This window comes from Pleurodeles waltl, chromosome 9, assembly GCF_031143425.1.
Source record: "Pleurodeles waltl isolate 20211129_DDA chromosome 9, aPleWal1.hap1.20221129, whole genome shotgun sequence".
Classification (NCBI taxonomy): Eukaryota; Metazoa; Chordata; class Amphibia; order Caudata; family Salamandridae; genus Pleurodeles; species Pleurodeles waltl.
This window is the reverse complement of record NC_090448.1, coordinates 902,660,842-902,684,314: the sequence shown is the minus strand read 5'-3', so window position 1 is coordinate 902,684,314 and position 23,473 is coordinate 902,660,842. Positions and strand designations below refer to the sequence as shown.

The window sequence follows — 23,473 nt, the reverse complement described above, 5'->3', positions numbered from 1 at the left end:
GTGACACCTTGACTTCGGGCAGGTCCGTCTTTAATTACGGATTTTACTGCTAGCTTCGGCGACATTCCCACAGCGGAGCAATGGAACACAGGAAAGAACTGCTGGGTAGGAGATTTTGTTTCTTTTTTTTCTATTTACTAAACCAAACAATCGAATCGAAACACTGTTTGAGCGTTCAGCAGGACTTTGGGTGAACATTTGCAGAAGACAAATAGTGAATTGTTATGACAGGCAGCAGCTGTTTCTTTGTAGCCGCGCTTTTAACGACGAGGGCAGGAGGCTATGTTGTTGATGTGTAAGATTACGCCATTTTGTTAATACTGGGTCATGGGTTATGCTGAGTGCTTGGACCACTGCTGTTTTCACTTAATATTTAACACTGTGTGTTATTTATTTTCTTTATATAACACAATATATAGTTTTACCGAAGAGAAAAAATGTGCAGAGAAGGTGAAATTTGATTTGGTTTAGAATATTAGTTGTTGGTGCAGATTTCAGACGCGTACTTTATTGCGCATAACCCTTGTTCATTCAGCCCTCATCTGCGTTACTGGTTTGCATGTAGTACTGCCAGCCCACTGGCTACGTCAGTGTTGTCACAAATTTTGCGTAGAACAACACATTTTGGAGAAAGGGGGCATCTCAAAATGCTTTTTTACCAATTCAGTTTCCAAAGGGAATTTTAGGTAGTGCTACAGCCAAAACGGCAGAACCGAATTACACCAAATTTGACAGAAAGCTATATCTTTACATAGAGAGCGTGCTTTTGTGATATTTTGCGCACAATAAAACATGTTTTTAAACAGGACAGGTCCCAGAATTTCTTTGAATTTCCCCCAGGCTGGGCCAGTGACGTGGGGTTGGTGCATATGTTTTACATTTCTTTTATTTTGGGAGGGGACATGCCGCCCCCCCCCCCCCCCCCGCCTAACTTTTTGCCTTGGGGCCTGATGCTTAATTCCTGGGGATCCTACCTCCAGGGACAGACTTTATGGTTTGGTCCTGGAGAGAAGAGAACCGTATCGCCCACCCAGTGGGTGCACAAATGAAATGGATACTGGGTCCTGCATAGCCCCAGAATATAGGGGCTGCATGAGCATACCCGGCTGGTGAGGTTAGGGGTCCCACCTTTAGGCCCCCCAAAAAATAAAGCTCTGGGTGACAGACAGTTTACTGTTGTTAACAAACCCAATAGGCTTGCCTTCATATATTGACCACGTTTAGTCCTTGACAAAGTAATTAGGCTTTTCTTCATATAATGTTGAAGAAATAGGTCTTCTGTTTTCATGATCTTGTATATTAATGTCCTTAAATTTAAACCACACTGTATGAACAGTGTTTTCACTCCATTTTAATTCTGTTTAGGCTCCTACAGTAGAAATAGCATTTACTTTTACGTTACTCTTCTAGAGTTCCAATATTGTCCCAAACATTGCTTGACCTCTCACCTCACTGTATAGAACAAAGGAGTAGTACTCATCTATTGTATGATCTGCATTACCTAATGTTTTTTCATCTTTTTTTTTACCTCAAATCAATCAAGTTATGAGGATTGTGAATTGTTTATAAATTATATAAATGCCATTAGTAGTGTTGCAGTTCAAACCGTAGGGTTCTTTAATAGTGCTATTTTTATAAGCGACATCCTGGTTTTGAGTAGTAAATTGACACAAGGTATCATCGCTACAGGTGCTAATAGAGCTAGTTTAAAATTACAGGAATGGATTTTTTTATCACTTCTTGTTGTTTAAAACAATTTTAATGTTACTATTGATGTTCACAGGAAAAAGAAATATGTTTCACAATAATACATACTATGAGTTGACACAAACACATTTTATATGTTTGATATATATATATGTGTGTGTGTGTGTGTGTGTATGTGTATATATATACACACACACAAACACATACACACTCGTTCGGTGTGGTCACTTAGCACCTGAACGCCGGTGGTGCCCGATACCTGACGCGCGCCACTGCGTTTATATAACAACACTTTCTTCCTGCTTCGAATAAACATTAGTCACAATTCGCGTTCTAGTGCTGATCTTCTTTGAAGCAGAAAGAAAGCAAAACTTTCCAGAAGTGCATCTTTTTGTCACGTTACTCATGGAAAGTTTTGGGGTGATCTGTCAAGCGGGGGACAAGAAAAAAGGGGCCCTAAAATACAAAAACCCCATTCATTTTCCATAGACTTATTTTTTAACAGCGCTACCTCAAAAACTGATGAACTGAATTACACCAGGAAGCTAGATCTTGGTACAGAAAGTTTACTTTTTGTAATTAAGTGTAAATCTGTTCTGTAGTATTTGAGATATTAAGGGATAAAAATATTTGTATATCTGGACGGTTGGCTTCAATGGACCCCCTGTTAAAAATTAGAGCCTTCTGATTGGCCCAAGGAGCTTTTTTACCTTTGGACCATGTTGCTCCCATGTGGCCAAGGTCCTCCCGAGAGCAAGACTTTGATTGGCTGTATGCAACATGAGGAAAAATTTTGTACGCAGACATTAAAGGATTCAGGGACTTAATCCCCTCTCCCAGTTAAGCAAAATATAAGGGGGCAGGGTTGTTTCCCCAGGTAAGGGGTGGAGGCGGCAGGGGTGTTGGACGCAGGGCCTGGCCTTCGGCCATGCAAGGTGGAGTTTGGCTTCCCCACATATGACATCACTCATAACCTGTTCAACGACATCATTGATAGCATCACTGCAATATCTGAAATTACATCTTTGATGACAAGAATGTGCACGGCGGAGGCATAAGTTATAGTAATCTTAGGTTTCGAGTATAGTTTGTAGAGATAAATATAACTGGTGAATTTCAGTGTTTTGTGTTTTTTAAGTTTTCAAACCTTATGTTGTCACTGAAATTTTCACCTAACTAAAAATTCACTTTAACCTTTATTTTATTTATATATATATATATATTTGCACAACGAGGTGTCCCGATGCTGCCTGGTTACATTCACCTCGTGGGGCCTGTGCGAGTCGCGGGAGCGGGGATCCCACACAAATCACAAAGACAGTGTTGTAAATTTCACACAAACACCAAGGACTTGCATTCCAGGACCGGATTTCACAAAGAAATCTGTTTTCTTAGTGAAAGCCAGTCCTGTAATGCAAGTCCTTGGTGTTCATGCGAAGTTTACAACACTGTCTTTGTGATATATATGTTATATTCACTACAAAGCGTGATAGTTAGGTTTAGATTGTATATGCTCAACACCAAAGAAATTCAGCTGTTATAGTTAGATTTATTTCAAGTAACTTTAACTCATGCCCTATGTGCCCTAAGGGGACTATAACTCGGGCCCTCACCATGCACATTTTGCTCATCAATAATTTTACTGCACATGTTACAGTGATATTATCAATTATGTCAAAGAAGATGTCATGAGTGATGTAATATCTCGGGTAATAAACAGTGCATGGCAAGGTAGCAAGTGATAGTTACCTTAGGTAACGACTTATAATTACTTGAAATAACTCTATAACATCAGAATTTCTATGGTATTTTGCGTGTAAAATTGGAGCCCAACTATAACATCTCTGTAACGTTTTCATTTTTTTAGTACATTTTTTGTTTTTTTAAATTCTATTTCCTAACTATAACATCCCTGCAACCTTTTGGTTTTTTTCAGTGAATTTCTAGGGTCTAGGGTTTTCTTAATGTTAAGAAAGATGCCCATCGCAATGCACAGTGGGGTGGGGGGTGACTGGGTGCAGGGCCTAGCTCCCTAATTTCTGTATTTACTGTAGTATCCTCAGTAGAAAATTATATATCTTTTCCACTTCGATTCCATCAAGATGGCTTTTAGACATGCCACACTTTTGGCATCAATTCAGAATGTTAGCACTCTAGTTGCTCATTAGAATGCTGTTAGTTGCTGATCACCAGGGAGTTACCTAGCAGTCTGCTGCTGGTGCTTAAAGTGCATGTTTCAGTGTACATGCCAGTATGTTTTAATGAAATAGAAGAGGAACGTATTTGAAAACTCACTTAAAATGTGTCTTAATTTTTCTTTCTACAACACTAACCATAACTTCTATGACCAAATGAAACTCCTCGTTTTGTTCCTTTCTAAATTAAATGTTTTAAGTCTTACCAGTTTGATTCAATCAAGATGGCTTCAGGTGTGACACTTTTGTCATAAGGAAAACTGTTAGCGCTCTCGTTGTTCTTTAGAACACTCAAGGAAGCTGCATTAGAACACAACGGAATAAACTGATAGTCTGCTCCTGTTGGAAGTACGTTTTACTGAGAATGTCAAACTTCGTTCTCATTTGGCTGAAAAAGATAGCATAAATTTGCCGGAAATATGCTCTCATTTTAACTTCTGGAGCACCTTCCATTAGCTCTATGGGAAAATCATGAGAAAAAAGTTCTCTCTAATACATGAAATCCTAGCAGGGTAAAACCACCTTAGAACACACCGCAGTTCCTAAAATTATCATGGTACCATCAACAAATGATTTATGTCGTAACTAAAATTTGTTGTCACCCCTTAAACATTCTCCTGTTTGACCCTCAAAACCTGCCATTCACTACAATGCATTTCAATGAGGTCCTATCATGTATATTAGTCCCAAGATGGCTGCCATCACTTTCTGGTTGAAGTGCTGACAGCCAATCAGATCTCACCATGACATCTGTGCTTTGGCTCCACCCAGAAATACACATTTATTTTCCCTTTACTATATTATTAACCTCTGAACAAATTTACACCAAATAACAAAAAGCACAATGTGCAGATCCAAATCTAGCTTTCTGCCAAATTTGGTATAATTCTGTTCATCGGTTAAGGCTTTCCCCCCCCCCTTTTCTCAGCCCCCTCTTGACAGATCACTCCAAAACGTTCCATGTGCAATATGAATCACCCCCACAATTTCATGTAGATTCACCAAACAACGCCAAAGTTATAGGCAAGCCAAAAAATGCTTTTCCTGTGGCCCTCCAGCTCCCCCATGGTCTCTGTGCACGGCTGCTGAATAGCGCTTCATAGCGCCTACAGATCAGTGCCTGACCAGGCTGCTGCCTTGTTTCTGCAGCCAGCCCCTTCAGGCCTTCCCACCTCCCTGCTTTTCTGGTGCTTCCTAGGGCACTGCCAGGACACTGCACCATAGCACTACATAGCGCCTGCAGCCCAGTGCCTGCCCTGCCTGCCCTATCTGCTGCCTATCCTCCCTGCTGCCGCCTGCTAGCCCCTTTCCGGTCCCCACAGCCTCCTTCTTCCCTTTTTTGCCCCCCTGTGTGCACCAGCTCAGACACCCCCACTTCCTGCGATTTCTCCCGCCCGCCCCCCCCAACACCTACTTAATGATGGTCAATGCGCAGCTGGTGCACCAAAGTCAAGCCCGTCTGCGCCCGTCCTTGCCTGGACTGCACTCAGTGCCAGGACTCCTGGTTCGGCAACCCGGCACGGTACTCATCGGACAAAATCAAGGAACTCAGGCCAAAAACCCGAGACCCCAACTGCACCACCACCTCACCACCATAGGCCCCTTTTCCTGCCACAACTGCTGCTTCTCCTCCAACGATGAAACCACTGCAACCTTCACCCTGCTTACACCAAGTCATAATAATCAAATCCACTGCATTCTACTCAACGTCCTTTCCCTCTGCAAGCACGCCAAAGAATCTGGAACCATCACCACCCTTGCGCCTGACATCATGTTCATCACTGGAACCTGGTTCACCCTCAACTCTGCACCAGAAAATCGCCACCGCCACTCCCCCGATACAAGATGATTCACTGCGACCGCCCCAACAGACACAGTGGGGGCATTGCCATCATCCACAAGGGCTTCCTCCATTGCACCGCCACAGATGACAAAACTACACAGATCATGGAACACCTCAACTTCCAGATCAAACACAGCGCCAAAACCACTACTAATGGAACCCTCACCTACAGACCCACTGGCCCCTGACACAGCTTCAGCAACTCCATCCCAGACTGCATCGCCTAACTGGCTATCAATTCCAGCCTCTTCATCTTCCTGAAGGGTCTGAACTTCCAACTAGAAGACCCGAACTACACCAGCTCCACCTCACTCCTCTACAACATGAGCATCATCGGCCTCTCTCAACTAGCCATCGCACCCACCCAAAGTGCAGGGCAGCAACATAGCCAAATTCTCCCACACCTCCAAGGTAATATCTTCAACTTCACCATTGAGGGACGACTGGAACTCCTGATGAAACCACCCACCCTCCCCCACCGCAACTGGAGCCATTTCACAGAAACTCCTTGGATCACCACCCTCAAAGAATACAGACGAGTCCCCGCAGACACCCTGGAATGCTGCGTGCAAAACGTCTACAACTGGATCTCCTCAGATGCCGACACCATTGCCCCACTAAAAAGAACCGCCAGGAGCAAGCCCACCAAGCAAAACAAATTGTTCACATCAGAACTTCAGACCCTCAAGAAACACTGCAAGAGAGTAGATAGGTACTCGTGATCCAACAAGACCACCACCGCTAACCTCAATACCTTCAAGACCGCCCTCAAAAGATACCACCTCCAACTCAGAAAGACCAAGAAAGAAGTGCTCACCACCCGCCTGGAGGCACCAATCCCAGAGAACTCTTCTGCATCATTAGAGAATTCTCTTGCCCCGCCACCACAGAGAACACTATTTACCCCTCAAGCCCTCTGCAACACACTATCGGACTACTTCACCCCAAGATAATCAACATTCAAGCAGTTTCAACCCCCCGTCCCCGACCACCTCCACAGTCCATCCTACCACCCCCCCCACAGGATGACCAAATTGAAGCAGCTTTCTACCGAGGACATACTCTCTCCACCATGGCTTCCATCCACTCTGGATCCCCCGCAGACCCCGGCCCACACCAGATCTACAACCTTGGAGGAGAAATCATTGGAGCCGCACTCACAGAAGTCCTCAACACCTCCATTTCTACATCCACCGTCTCCGGCTCCTGGAAGCACGCCAGGGTCAAGCCCTTCCTCAAGAAATCTTAAGCAGATGCCAGTGAACTCAAGAACTACTGCCCTATCTCGCTCCTCCCGTTCCCCGCCAAGATCTTGGAAAAGGCCATCAACCTCCAGCTCACGGACCACCTCAAACACAACAACCTGTTCGACCCATCCCAATCTGGATTCTGGCCCAATCACAGCACCAAAACCATGCTGATCGCAGCCACAGATGCCTCGTCAACCAAGGAACCGCAGATGCCCTCATCCGCCTCAACTTATTTGCAGCCTTCAACATTGTCTAACCCTACACTCTCATCTTCAGACTCCACATAATCTGCATCGAAACAAAATACTCAACTGGATTTCCTACTTCCTCTCCGGCCAAACCCAGAAGGTCCTCTTCCCTCCCTACGTCTCCGCACCCAGAGGCATCATCTGCGACATCCCCCAGGGCTGCTCCCTCAGCCCCACCCTCTTCAATATCTACATGAATCCACTGGCAGGCATCACACGCACCTACAGACTCAGCATCTACCACCAACCTATCAGAGACCTCCGCGCCATCTCCCTTGCCCAAGCCCACATTCCTTGCATCTGCTGCGAGCACTACGGAGGGCGCTCCTTCTCCCACGTCACGGCCATATCCTGGAACAACCTCCCCTTTTGTCTGTGCACCACGCCTTTGCCGATGGATGTCAGAAAGCAGCTCAAAACCTGGCTCTTCGACCACCAGCAACAGCCTGAAAACACCAGCAGCACCCCCACAGCACCTGGAAACCCCTTGGGGTGAAAAGCTCATGCTCTGCTAGCACCCTGATTGGCAACCGCCAGTAGGTTATTTTTTTAATCTATATCTATATTTAGATCTATATAAATAAATATATTGGAAAATTCCTATGTATATTATCTTATTTAGTTAGTGAAAGGTGTGGACAAATGCGTGTCAGCCAATGCAAATCCACTCTAAAGTCTTGTCTACGGCTAAGTCCTTCCATGATATCTATATTTATACTGATCTCAAAAAACCCATTATAAAGTATTCTGGGTAGTGTAGTTATAGATCACTGTGTACTCATAAAACTTAGAAAAGGTAGTTTATATAACGACAAAGTCAATTATCGATAACCAACAATGATTCATTCTCTAAATGAGATTTATTTATTTTTAGATTTATTTTTTTAAACGTCATCTTTAATTGTGGGTTTATCATAATGAGCTAGTTCCAAATTGAGATTTATTTTGGATTAGACTGTGTTGTTGATTTTTTTCATAATCTCTAAGCGAGAAAGGAAGAAGCTTTCTACTTGTTGAATACCCTCAAATTAGTTTGTGGTTGTTCTATTTGAAACTGCACATATGGCCAATGATGACACTATTTCATAATGCTCAATAATCAGTGGATTTAAAGTCTAATTGATCTTATGTGAAATAAATGACTTATTCAGATATCTCTTAAGTTTAACTGCACACACAGTTCTTTGTCATTCTTTAAACCAAAAAGAACATTTGTCTTTAATCTTATACCAGGATTCCTGCTGTCTCAGAAATCTCACTCTACCCTTCTTTCCCTCTGTTTTGATGATGTATTCTATTCGAAAATATATGTTTGCTTTCCAGTTTTCTCCTTCATGAGATCTCATCAGGTGCTTTACTAGTGTATATCTCGGGTCTTTATTCGTTAGGTCCATCATATTCAAGAATCCGTTTTTTCAAAGAACATGTAATACTTCCTACATATTTTAAGACACATTTGCATTCCAGGATATATACGTGTGTTGTTTCACGTTATTCTTTGGTTGATTTGAATAATTAGACTATTGCTGTCAATAAATTCTCTCATGTTTTGCTGATTTTACAGGCTTTACACATATTACAGCTCAGTCATTTTTAAAATTTTCCAAACATGTCTGGTGTTGTTTATCCTGAAAAAGGCTTTTAGTTCATTTTTCTTTCAATTAAGGTGGTCTTCTACATGTGATTGAGGGAACAGAACCCAGTTTCATTCCTATGTCTGAATCTTGTCTCAAGAGGTTCCAATGTTTTTTGAAAATCCTTTTGAATTGTTGGCTTTCCTTTTGTATGTTAGAATAAGTCTGATTGTATTGTCCTCCAAGTTAATTATTCCTTGCTCATTTTTGGTAATCAGCGTATCAATTCTGGACTTCAATTTTGATCTTTCATATCCTTTGTCGATACATGTGTGTTGATAGCCACTGTTAGAATCATTGACTTGTTTCATCACACTTCAATTGAAAATGTGGGCTATGCTGAACAATTCCTTTTTAATTAAAAAAATTCTCTGTGTGTGATATTTCTTATCAATGGTTGTGGATGAAAGCTGGAACCATGTAGGATTGAGTTAGTAGATGTTTCTATTCTATACAGGGAGGTTTCTAGTTATCCATTATCTACATAGATAGTGACATCCAGAAACTTAATTTCTTTATTTTTCGATTTTATGTGTATATTCTAAACCCCGTTTGTTGTTATTTAGGATGTTTAAATTAATTGCAAATTCTTGTAAAGTTCCACCCCATATGATGAACCGGTCATCTGTGTATCTTGTCCTTAGAATGACCTTGTCTATGAATCACTCATGTTCCTTGCTACAGCCAATTTGTTTGTCCCACCATCTCATAGTGAGATTATCGTAGCTGGGTAAAAAAGATATTTCCATAGCAGTTTCACACTTTCGCTTAAAAATTTGATGATCAAAAAAGAATTATGATGTTGAGACATTAATCAATCATTTCCAGTACCATTTTTGAATGTTCCAATTCTCCAGCTGTTCTTTGTTTCAGAAATTATGTGCATGCTTTCAATCCTATGTCCTGTTTTACTGAAGTATACAATGAGACCACATTGATATTTACCAATTTATATTCATTATGCCATGTTAGATCAGTCCGTATTCTTAACAGATCTCCGGTGCCTCCAATGTAAGGGCTCAAGTCTTTGACCATTGGTGCTAATTAGCAGTCAACATACCGTGATATACTCTGTAACAGTGAGTCATATGTAGACACTATTGGTGCACTCTGAAGATTTACCAGGCTCTTATGAATCTTGGGAATAAACTAAATTGTTGAAGTTTTAGGGTTTTCCATGGTCAAGAACCAACATTAATCATCATTGATAAGCATTCTTATGTCTCAGTCTTTGAGGTTCTTGTCCAGAATATTCTTGATTTTTCGTGTGAAAGGTGAAATTTCATAGAAATTCTCATAGTTGATGCTGTCATTAAATTGAAAATTAGCTTCCACAATGTAGGCTTGTTTGTCTTGTATTACGATGTTGCCACCCATGTCGGCATGTTTGATTATTATATTTTGATTTTTCTTGTAATGTTTTTATAGTTGCTCTTTCAATTTGTGATAGATTATCTCCTAATTTTGGATTCATACAGTATTGTAGGCTTTCACTTTCAGCCGCTACCAGTTAATGAAAAATATCAAATTTGTTGCCTGTCAGTAAGACTAGGCATGTTCTGGATTTGGCCTTCAAATTACTATATTTGTGTGTTGGTATCTATACCACATGGCTCCATCACTTGTCTATTTGATATGTCGTGCTTTGCCATCCCATTTTCCACTTCCAAAATACCCCACAAGTCTGGTCTTTAGTTGATATTTTCCCATGGTTATAATGTTAATTATTAGAACATGTTTTAGAAAATAAACACAAAGTAGGGCAGACAATATGTAATGCAGAGGTTTTTTAATTGTATTATTTCCTATAATTTGATAACCAGAAATTGCTAGATATTGGTTTTAAAAGGAAATACAAGGTATATGTTCAGAAAGGAAAGAGTAAAAAAAAGAACCAGCAGACAGAATAGACAAAGAGGAAATCTTAATTCAGTATATTTGTCACTGTAAATATGAAATCTGTATAAACTCTAATTTTTATTTGTGCAGTGATGTACTAACAATGAAATATGTTATATTTAAGAACCTAGTTGTGGAAGAAATTTAGGATTCTAATCATAATAAAATCATGGTGGACTTAACATTGCATTTTATTTTGTGAGATTGAAGTTGTTTTTTTTATGAAGCATTTGATCCTTCTTAATCTTATCCTGAATAGAAGCATCACTAGCCACATCTATACTGTGGTGTTAATGGTTAATGTTGAGGTGGTCTGCATCCAAAAAATGCAGTCCATTATGAATAAGGTTTTTCATTTCCATGAATGTAGGCCAAAAACAGTAACCTAAACTAACGGGATGTTTCCTGGGGGAGCTGTGGGAGATATCAGTTAGTGAGCTATGCTTTTTTCGTTATTTGCAGTGTCCTCTTCATATTACCATGGGTGATTGACGTGTATATGAGATCTGTTGCGTGCTGAAAAGTTATCTTGTTTGTTAGGGCTGCTCTGATGACTTCAAATTGGTCACATAACAGATTGAAATACAAAGTATTTCTATCCATTTTTATCATTTAGTCAAAGAAGACTGTCATGTTTTTAAAATTAGGTGTGAGACTGAGATCAGAGTTCTGTGATTGTGGCAGCCATGTAAATCATGTACGGAACTGACTGCTCAATGCCTCATGGAAAATCCATCATTGATGTATTGGCACCAAATCATTGTTTAGTAAGATGTTAGTCTAGTTGAATATACACTTGTCTCCCAATACTGACCTAAAAGTGTAGACCAGGGTTGGGGGAAGTGAAAGAAGCAACCATTGCCATCTGCTTAGTACGTAAAGGTTCTGGTTTTAAAAGTGAGGAATTACTTTTATTTTGAGTGCTACTAATTGAGTGATGAAATTAGTATGTACCCACTGTTTCCTTGGTCTTGTGTTTAGGAAGGCCTCACTAATTGCTAGTGACTCATGCTGGAAATTGTACAGTGTTTCATTGTTGAAAGTAATCAAGAATATCCCCTATAACTTTAACCTGACTCCACCAATTAGTGAAATGCAGAACTTTGTTTAAAAATGTTAATTTTATATGCTTTGAATGTTTTTAATTCAATGTATATTATTAATTTTGGAATTAAAACAAAATACAGAATCAGTGAAAAAAGGTGCACACCTTCAAACATATTAACATATCTTGAGAAAAATAGATCATGTACTTATTGTAAAATAACATCAGACATTTTGTTTAGTATCAGTAAAAGAGAGAGAGAGAGAGAGACGACTGATCTGTGAGGAGGGGAATAAGGAAAATAATTGAAAGAATCCTGGAATGGTGTGTATGACCACAGAGGTTATATAGCCTAGTCTTTTAATTGTAATTGAATAATTTACATTCTGTCAACTTAAGTTGTATTCACTACATACGTACTCCGAAGAACAACTAGTTAATTTTTGTTAGGAACTTGACAAAAGAAATTGAAATAGTTATCTGGCAAAAGCCCCTGTGTTGTTAATTTTGGTAAAATCATAGGGTAAGCCTCAAGAATGAGTTAGCAAATGTTTTTAGCTTGGCTTGGGGCCTCAAATATTGCCCGGAGATTTGGGAAGCCAGGAATGAGTCTCTCCTTTTGAAGGTATGTTCAGCTTGGACGCAGAGCACTGCCCAACATAATCACATTACACTTGATGAGAAGAGGTTGCGCTCAGTCTCCTAAGCAATTTAAATCCGATCTTGAAGTGACTACACTTGACTTTGTGTTTTGATGACCCTGTTAAATATTTATTTTCATTTTTGCTTTAATCCTCCTCCTTTTAATGTTTATAGGCACTTGTCCATATGGGTACCCACCTCAAGTACTTCCTTTGTTTGAATCCTTTTTGGAAAATAGAATGCATGCAATGCAGTTGGCATCTTTTTGTTCAGTCTTTAAGGACATCACTTGTGGTAACCCATAAGGGGTTGGGCTTACTGAATATCTGACTAAAAAGGATACAATTCACACAGAATGCAGCAATAAGTCTGCTGTTTGCTAAGAGGAAACTTGACAGTGTCTCCCCTTCTTAGACAGCTCCACTAGCTTCATATCAAGAAGAGATGCCAGGTCAAAGCCCTTTGTATTCCTTCCAAAGCTCTGTACCCTGCAACTCGTGGTTCATACATTTTGATATATTAAAAAAATACTCTCCAGCTAGAACTCTTTACTCATCATCTGTTGGCCTGGTTACAATTTCGAAGTTTTGCAGTGCACAACTAGTGGGTATGGCTTTCTCTGCAGTTACTGTACAGGCCTGGAACAAATTTCCTTTTGCTTTTTAACTTGAGCCAAATTTTCTAAAATGTTGCAGAGCATTAAAATTGTGCCTATTTATTTAATTTGGGTCTTACTCTACTTTCATTTGGATGAGAAGATAATTTTGGCCAAGCGCCAGGATATGTTGTGTTATGTTAGGAACATTTATAGAGGGCATTAAACCTGAGGGTATCAAAGCGCTGACAGAAACCTGGCACATGGCAAAAGCATTCACTCAAAGCTGTGCAATGTAAAAAGCCAAGTTGTTAAATGTTTTTTTAAAGATGGAGAAAATTTCTGTGTCTGCAACTTGAGATGGCAAAAGTATTCCATAATTGAACTGCTCCTACAGAGAAGGCTCTTCTACACCATCTAGCTTTACAAAATCTTGAAACAACTACAAGTTTATGCAGAGAAGACCTGAGAGGCCTAGAATAAGCTGTTCTGTATTCTGGGAGTAGAGGGACATATGCAATATGCAGAGAGCTTTGAAAACTATCCTCTTACTGATAGGTAGCCAATGAAGAGCACGTAGCCCCTCTCTCGCTGATGTTTATCTAGGGATGTTCAAAGTGAGGCGGGTTTGGCATTCAGAAATAAAGAATTGCAGTAGTCCAAACGCGAAGTAATGAGTGCAACGACAACCGCCTGGCACAGCTCTAAAGGAATAAAAGGAAAAAACTTAATCAAAAGTTTGATAATGTGGAAACAAGTGCCAGTGGTGTTGTTAGTCTGGGTGTTAGAGCTCAATGAATATTCAACAGAATACCCAGATTCTTAGCAGATTTCACAGGAATAAAAGAGACCCACTCCCCTCAGGCCACCAGTTCTTAGACCAGAGGGAATTTTGGGCACCGAAAACCAGGACCTCTGCCATGCCAGCATTGAGTTTTAATGCATAGTTGTTCATCCACTTCTCAATACTGGCCATACAGTGCCTAAAAGATTCAACAACCTCAGTCACATTGTTGGAAATTGACACAATGACTTGTGTGCCGTAGTCGTATGACTAGACCTCAAAGCCAAAAGATTGCAGCAGAGTTGCCAAAGGTGCCACATAGATATTAAAGAGGGTTGGACTCAAAGTGGAGCCTTGCGTAGCGCCACAAGAAAGAGTAAAGGCATCCACTTTGAAGTCACCACAGCTGACCACCTGTACCCTGTCCAAGAAGAAGGAAGAAAGCAGAATGAGGGAGACACCACCAACCCCTATCTCCTCCAGCCGTTGTATCATACGAGTTGGCCAAATCATATCAAATGCTGCTGACAAGTCGCGCATTAGGAGTACGGCCACACCCCCCAGTCAGCATGGCGGTGGATGTCATTGGTTACTGCCACAAGTGCAGTCTCCATTATGTGCCCAGCCCTGAAACCATTTTGTGAAGCTTCGAGGCAGTCCTGGGTTTCTAAATAGTTGACTAGTTCCTGATTTAAGAATGTCTCCAGAACTTTGGCTGGGAAAGGGAACAGGGAGCTTGGGAAGTAGTTCTTAAAATCGTCTGTGGAGTGACTATAGCTCTTTTCTAGGGTGCAAGAAAAGGACCGGACTGATAAATACTTCTAAAAGTATTATGCAGGAAGTTGGCAATGGGGTCAGGTGCCAGATGGAAAATTTAGGCTGAGCAGGGATCCCAAGGGAACCCAGATTCAGGAACGGCTTGTGGTACTGAAAAGGGGCAGGGCGGTGCTCACGCGGGTGGGTTGTTTTTACATTTAAAAAAAATGTACCTGTGCTGCCGCCTTCACGACTGCGCTGCCCCTCTCCTCTTCTCTGCTGACAGCCTGCAGGCACAGGCTCCCTGGAGAGACCCTTCTGCGCATGTGTTTGGCCATCCGAGGAGTCACCAAACATGCACTCCCCCCCCCAATGCATTTCACAGCCTGTGGCCCCACCCCTTTTACCAGAAAATGATAATAAACATAGTTTATAATCGTTTTTTTGGTCAAAGGTTTGCAACTGTTGCTGCTGGCGGTGGCAGGCGGTGCTCCTCCGCCCTAATGGAGGAACCACTCCTGCCCAGATTCAGTGCTCAGAAGCAGCTCTTTAGTTTGCTGAAGAGCGATGGTCAGAAACTCCAACAATTTATGTTTAGTGGAGTCTACAGGCAAGGAGACCTTCTAACTTGAGCTCAAAGATGGAGTAAATATCTAGAATCTTATTTTTAAAGAAAAGTGGCATTCGGTTACAGAAGACTTGGGAGGTAGAAGCCTGGGTCTGAGAAGGATGGGAGGTCAGATGTTTGTTGGTTTTAAACAGCAGCTTAGAGGAGTTACTTGCTCTCCTAAATTTATCAGAAAAGAAAGTTGTTTTTATGGCCTTGATAGCTGATTTGTAATGAGCCAGAAGGGTTTTATGTTTGACTTTTTCCAAAAGTTTACCTTTAGAAGAGGTAGTAAATACCTTTAGTTCTTGTAGGGGACATTTCGAACGCAGCTCCTTGAGTTCAGCCGAGAACCGTGGGGTAGAAGGTTTAGTTCTGGTCGTAGTTTTAGATCTTAACAGGGTGACTGAATCTAAAGAGGAGATGACCCAGATGTCAAAACTTTCTATCAAGAAGCTTAATGGGGGCACAGAATTCTGTTTGGAGGTGCAATATCCTTTTGGATATTGGGTGCTTAACAACCAATTAACAAGTACAATGATGTGATCTTGCCTCTATTGAAGTAAAGCTTCTGGCCTAATGATTTCACATGTATAGATCCAGTTGATAATTACCTACTGAACTATTCTCCCACGCAGTTAGGTGAGCACTGACTTGTGTTGTGTAATAACCATTCCCTACTTTGCTCATATTGACCAGTTGCTTACCTTCGCTTGCCATGCCCTTATGGCTGTTCATTGCACAGCAAAAATGTTTGCTCATCACGTTTTTCAAGGTCCGCATTTTACAAAATGATGTGATAGGAAGGCAGCCCTTGACACAGACCTATGAAATTTGACTGAAATATTGAAACTGGCAGCATACAGTTACAAATGGCTCTGAAGAGTATTCCACAGCGATGTTGCCTATTCCTGAACGCCAATCGCACATCACTTGCATATACCCATTTTCGTGCATGAGGACGAAGCTGTTTTACAGATAAACTACTGACACCTCCTACACCTGTTGAGAGGAAGTGCTGTTGTGGCCAAAGTTGCCTATTTTGAAAGTGGGCAACCAGGCTCGAGCCTCGGCGTTAGCTCAACATCCTGTGATTCTGGGTAAAGCATGTAATCTCCCTGTTCCTAAAAGATGGATGTGACGTTGTGTTATGTAACTGATGCTCATGTAAGGCGCTCTAATACATCGTAGTTGAGTTCGCGCAATATAAAACAAAGAAAAAAAATATATGCTCTCCGCAGTTTTGAAATGCTGACATTCTACTATTTACTACAGATATGTTGCGAAAGTTGCTGTACATTCGTTTTGCACTCAAACTGTGTGAGTAGGAAAGTTTTGAATGTCCCACTGAAGTGGTTCCACCCAAACTGTGTGAGTAGGAATGTTTTACAGTGCTTAATTTGTAAATAAAAACGTACCGGTGCTCAAAGCTCTCCTCTTAAACACGCGGCTGCTGCAATTAAATGTGGGAACACGGAATACTGAGGCGGCATAATCTCAAAACCATCCCGGGCCTCTTCAATCCATTTAAAGCCACTCTCTGCCCCTTCAGCTCACTCTTGCAGCTTTCTGCTACTGTGACGCTTTTTCGTTTATCTCTTCCTCCGTCTTTCCCATATGCGTCTTTTGCTCGCAGAAAATGTTTGGGGCAGAAGAATAAGCGCCGGCCGTCAAAAATAAGTGCCGGTGCCCAGCACCGGAAACAATAAGCACAAATTAAGCAGTGGTTTTCAATCTACCCCTGAAGTGGTTGCACCCAAACTGTGTGAGTAGGAATGTTTTGAATCTGCCACCGTGGTTCAGGAGGGAAACTAAAGCTGAATCTCTATGGAGTGAGAGTTTCCTTTTAAACGTCCAGACGGCAAGCTGCCAAGGTACCATTGCTGTGTCCTTGATGAAGCGCCCTTCAAGGTGAGTGAAACCAGCTCGGTTCTATCTGAGAATCAGACTCCATTATGAGGCTTCCTTAATTCGAAAACACTCTAAACGAACAGAGTAAAATCAGGGCTTCCATCGGGAAAATCTGCCAAGGCCTGCGTTTCCTGACAGGGCGTCAAAATATGTCGCACCAGAGACATTTATTGCACGCACAGGGAAAGAATGTTTACAACTCAGGTGAAGAAATAGAAACTAGGCGTGTGAGTACATGGGGGATTTTCTTCTGTGAGCAGTTGTAAGGCGTGTTTAAAATTAGTCAACATCCGGCTGTGGCTGCCGGTGCAGCTTGTTTTTCTGTATCAAGGTATTATTAATGAGCTCTGAGGGCTATGCCAAAAACCTGTGCGGCGAGCCAGCGTTTGAGCAGAAACAGCCTGGCGCACAATTTCCTACATACAGACATGCATTTGTGGGCGAGTGGGCCGTGTCATGAATCATTGGATTTTCTTTCAAATTAAGACCCGCATTTAAGGAGCTTTTATGTCCCCCTTAGAATGCAAACGGTAGTTTTTCCTCGAATCAACATTCTGGGGGTTATTACAATTTTGGAGGTGGTGTTAATCCGTCCCAAAAGTGACGGTAAAGTGACGGATATACCACCAGCCGTATTACGAGTCCATTATATCCTATGGAACTCGTAATACGGCTGGTGGTATATCCGTCACTTTTGGGACGGATTAACACCTCCTCCAAAGTTGTAATAACCCCCTCTGTGTTTGAGGACATTACCATACGTCCTCCATTTTCCTTGCACACATTTTGCCAGGAAAAACCTTGTGAAATCTATCAGAGTAAAAACAGTTGAAAAGAGGTAACTCGTGCAGTTTATTGGGCGTTCAAGTCTAGTAGCACATGTTATGTCCTTCTCCGACAACTCAGAATCGGTGGGAAAAAACACAGAATGTACATATTTCACTTGTTTTTACCAGAAGTGTTATTATCACCCTGAATACCAGGGCACTCATGACGCGACCCTAATATTGCACGAACTATGTTGAGATGAGGTCTTAAATCTGGCTTGTAGTTCATATGAAATTATTTTTTAGTCCCTTTTAGCAGATCTAGTGGGAATGGGTTTACCTCACAGGGACTGTCAGTAAGTTGCTGTTAGGGGAGCTATACAGCAATTGAAATTAGGAGGAAAATGCCTTCACAATCAATGGTTAAGTAAACACAAAGGTGTTGGGGAGGGGTGCTTGGACTAATCTCAGTCACTATTAATTTGTCGGGCCACATGCTAGTCCATTCTTTTTTGCCTACAGTGCCACCTCAGATTAGACCCAGACATATGCAAATCAGCCTTGAACTCTGCTACAGTAGGAACAGTTCATCCTGAACTGTCAAGCCAGGTCCTCTCTGAACCGGCAGACAAGCAACCAAATACTGGCTTTACCCTAATTTGGGCTCTTCAGTTAGATCCTGCTCTGTTCTAGTGGCAAAGTGAACACGGACCCACGTCTGGACATTCATGTTGCACTTAGGCCATCAAACTGAAGTAAACAAAAAATTGATGGAAGGGATGCTTGAATTAATCACAACCACTTGGAATTACACATGTCACATCCCAATCCATGTTTGCTTTGCTGCCCAAAGTCCCACCTCTGATTAGGCCCAGACATATGCAAATCAGCATTGCCCTTGCTCCTATAGGAACAGTTCAGCTCAAGTTGCTAAGCCGGGTTCTTCCTGAAGAGTAACACAAGAAAATCACGACTGGCTTTGCCCTAGTTAGGGCTCTTCAGTCAGGTACAGCTTGATTCCAGTGGGAAGGTGAGTACTGGACCCACATCTGGGTATACCTGTCGCACTTATATACGACTGGTTGATTCATGCCCAGTCCTATGGGTTTCTCCTTGCAGCGCCTGAGTGGACTTCTCAGAGCATATAAAGCCTGGAAGCAGAGAGTATCCCTCTAGAATGGGCATTATACCAGAAGGGATACGAGTGCTATAGTAACTAAAGACAATAGACTTAAATAATAGAAGAGCAACATTTGCGGGGAAAAGCAGGTAGAGATGAAAGCAGAAAACTGCTGTGACTTTCTCACCTGCAACACTGCGTGGGCACACTCTGGAAATCCTAAAGTTAAAGAAGTAAATGACGATGTATATCTCAAAAGATAGTGCTGCAATGGTGTTGTTAGCCCCATTAGAACTTGAGGTAAAGGTTCTATGTTGTGTATATTCTGCTTCATTATCACTGCTCACAGTGAGAGATGTCTGGTATGAGGGCTTGTTACAGGCTTTGTAAAATGTAACCTAAATAAAGAATAAAAAAAAAGATTTTAAACAAAAACAGTTTGACAGTTATGCATGCTGTCGTTGTAGATTCCCTGTGTGCATATGTGCCTGCATGCATGGTCTCTGTGCATGTGTGATGTCGGTGTTTCCTCCGTGTGTGGTTTAGAACCAAGCAGTCCCTACTGGCTATGCACATGCTTGTTTAAAAGGCATCCTGGGGGGGTCAGTTGGAACTGGACAATCTTATAGGAACTCCCAGTGACCCATATTAGAACAACATGTCCTGGTTAAAAGATACAGTACCTTGGGCTGTTATATAACATTTCAATACCTATTATGTTGTACCAGAAAGTGATAGTTATGGACAAGACTCAGCGCGTACAAGGATAAGCAGCCTACCTAGGCACAGTATATTATTTTAGTGGCTAAAGAAAACGTGTCATTTAGGGATTTCACAAGCCTTTAATGACGGGTGTGTGTTTGCGCTGTGTGAGTTTGATGGTGCTGCCACCCAAGAGTGCTGCTCGCTCACCTTGAGCATTTGTTACATGCATGTTGCAGTAAGGTGGTTTATTACTTTTTTGGGGGGTTGGGGGAGGGCAACAGGAATAGTTGTGAGACCAGGCAGAGGGGGATTGGGGAAGGGCAACAGGAATAGTTGTGAGACCAGGTAGAGGGACGGGGGGGGCAACAGGAATCGTTGTGAGACCAGGCAGAGGGATGGGGGGCAACAGGAATCGTTGTGAGACCAGGCAGAGGGATGGGGGGGTAACAGGAATAGTTGTGAGACCAGGCAGAGTGGCTCGAGGGTACCTGTATTTCTCAGCTTTTTAGGCTAGCACATGGGGCCTGCGTGGTTAGTGTGTAGATGTGCAGACTGTAGTATTTGTTAATCAGGTTGGATGGGCAGTATGAAGCTTGTCGTTTGAAGCAATAAGATGTAAGCTGGTCATCCTTCCTCCCTTTATTTCCCACCGGTACCTCCCACTGACACTCATCTGACGAACACCAAGCCTGCCGCCCTGGAGTTAATTCGGACGCAGGCCTTTCTGTCCCCCCACAATAGGGTTTCTGTTTCTTTATCTCGCTCTTGCAAGTTATTTGCATCCATCTGTTCTCTGTTTCGCTATCTTTTTCTTCCTTTGTCTGTCTTCCTTTTCTGCCATTCTGTCTTTTTCCTTAGGTCATAGACTGGGGATGGAAAATAAGACTCGGTTCTAAAAACCAGTGCCCGGTGCTTGCTAGCTGCAACCAGCAACACAAATTGGACACTGTGTTTTACATCCATTTTACAGAGATTGTGGTCACTCGTGTGTAACTGTGTTTATGCATTACCCCCATTTGCACAACAGGGCACCTTCAAATTGCTGCGGCGAGTGCAAACAGCGACAGTGCTCCCTATTATTGATAATGTGCTGCCCAGAACAGGCACAAAAATGTGGCTCTCCCGGGGCCAGCTCACTAGTAAAAGAAGGAGCCGCCCCATCTTTCACTGTGCAGGTGGCACGCCTCTTCACTTCAAAGGAGGAGGGCAGAGATGCCCCTGCTCGTTGGTGCATATGTAAAATGCAAGTCCATGATTGGCACCAAGTGCAATGAATGTTTAGATTTCTAGTGGTCCTTGGCCAAGAGGGGCGACTGCTGAAGGTCACAGTAGTTTTAAAATTTGTGCTGCTGTGAAAAGAGTCTTGTTACATGGATCTCAACTATGATAGAGGCCAAAGAAAAGACGCCGACTCCCCTAATTTTGGTCGCATTCTAGTCAAGGTAGTACTGCTCTAATTTAATAACCCTTTGGGATAGTTTTGAACAGTGTTTTCTACATGTCAATTTCTTAGGTTAAATTTCGATTTCCCTGATCACGAATTGTTTAGAGCTTGCTTTATATCTAGGCTTGTTTTGGAAGTTTATGGACGAAGTGGGCGAGCGTCCCTATGTAGGACTTAAATTCACAAGACTAAGCCACACAAACGGCGCAAATCATCAAAAAAAAGGATATTGTTTCTATAAAGCCTCCATAAAGTTTCCCATTTGTGTGGTGTTTTCTAGGGGGGGGTCTATTCTTAGCGCACCTGAGCCAAACTATGTTGTTTCTTAGTTTATCTAGCATTGGTTTACAATAGGATTTCCATTTACATAAAAATAGATGGCCACTCTCTCATCAACGTTTGACTTACAGTGTTCTGGAACAAAGAGCAAAAGGCGCTAAGTAACCAGTCAGACAATGTGTATTTATTTTGAGGAAATGTTATGAAGCGCAGACATTTACAAGCATACATATATATGTAAGTTGTCACTGTAGAGTTTTGTTTACCATAGGAAGAGTGTTTTTTTGGTTTGCTAATGACTTTAGCAGTGTTTGACGAATCTCCACAAAACGTTTGTTTAAAAAAAAAAAATTGTCCACCTCAGCTCCTTCCTGGACAGTTTTGGGGGGATCCACCAAGCAGGGCCCGAGAAAAGTAGGAAAACTGAGCAGTAATAGTGTAAAAATGGCTGAACGTAATTAGACCCAATTTAAGAGAAAGGTAGGTTTTGGACCAGAAAGCATGGTTTTGTGATAAGGAGTGTAGTCTGTTCAGTAGATTTTAAGAAATTAAGGTGTAAAAGCCTTGCATATTTTATTTCCCCGTTTTAGCTAATGATGAACACAGAACCATTTCCCTTTCAGTTTAGAGCTTTGTGTAGTGTCACTTTTGGCTCAAGATAGGTTCCCTGATTTAGTTATTTTTTTTAAATTTGAAGATGTTGTTTAAAGATGTTGTCGGACTCTGATTTATAACTCTGCCCTCCCCCCATTTGCTAGTGAGAACAAGTGTGCCCAGTGGATCCCTTGCCCTTCACACGTTATACCTACAGACATTCAAAAACATTGCCCTTACAGTTTGGTGCCCTAGAACATGTACCACTGAACCTCCAAACACCCCCTGTTTGTACTTTGACTTTGGAACCACGTGGAGCTCCAACTGGTCCTTCCTACACTGTGTCCAGTTCTTCTTAGCCGGACATTGGATCTTTGACTTTCAAATAGATTATTTGTCTCATTATAACAAGCATATTTGTCAAGTTCATATCCAAGTTAATGTTTACATGGTGGCTTTTGGGGTATTAGAAGCCCTTTGCGTATTCTCTATTTTGCTGAAACGCACTAAATTGTCTCCGTGTGCCTCCAGAATCAATGAAAAGTAGGACAAGAGGCAGACCGGGTTGACAGGCTTGGTGTATTTGTACCCTTTTATCTAGTACGTTTAGTTATTGGGAAAATTGCAAAGGTGAAAGAGATGCGGTCTGAATATTTGCTGTGGACTATTGATGTCCAGCCCAAAGGATAATGCTGTCCTATGTTGTTCTGATTTGCAGCACCTTACTATAAAAATACTGTTAAGGGGGGCACAACTTAGCTCGTGATGTGTTTGCTGTATTAGATTTGTGTGTTGCTATCGTGTCTACTGTATCCATGTTCTATATCCACTTTTATCTCCTGGAGTAAACATTAACTGCTGACTAGGCTACCCTTGGATATTCAAGTGTAATAATAGGGAGAAACTTGCTTACCCAATTGGAATGTAATAATACCTAACTCCTCAGAAAATGATAATACCCTCACCAACCTCGGACGGTGCCTATTAGACACTGGCTGCACCATAATCTGTCAAAAAAACCTTTGCAGCATTATGTGCTATATTGGAGTCAATTTGTGGTGATTCAACCATATTTTAATCTCGATACGTTCGGCATTGTATGCAGGGGTGAAGCTCCAGGGGGTGGGTGTTACACCTCCTATTAAATGACTTATTTATTTAATAAATAGTTGAGTACAGGAGCTTTCAGTTGGAAATAGTAAGGTGTCTGTCGGATTTCAACTGGGATTTTTAAGTACTCGCTCAGACAAAAACACACACACACACTCATCTCTGTTTTGAAGGTCTTTAAACATGGGTACTTAACAAAATACTGTTTCAAGTACCCTTCACAATCCGCTCTCGTTTACCTTTCCTTGGGCCTTAGACCCCCTCATGCACTGCTTCTTATATAATGATTAACATGAAATGCCAGCGTGATTGTCTGAAAATTTGAAGCTCACATCCCC

At 41.7% G+C, this 23,473-nt stretch overlaps 1 protein-coding gene across 3 annotated transcripts in view; it reads left to right on the top strand.

Annotated features, from left to right (window-relative positions):
* Window positions 1–23,473, top strand: part of CLMN (calmin) — a 520,511-nt gene that overhangs the window by 77,257 nt on the left and 419,781 nt on the right. The window contains exon 1 of one of the 3 annotated variants that reach the window (XM_069208249.1): window positions 6–105. The exons of the other annotated variants lie outside the window; for them this stretch is intronic. Within the exon in view, the coding sequence (XP_069064350.1) occupies window positions 81–105 (25 nt within the window). The 5' untranslated portion in view covers window positions 6–80. Of the gene's footprint in view, window positions 1–5; window positions 106–23,473 lie in introns of those variants that run through there. 3 annotated transcript variants of the gene reach the window in all.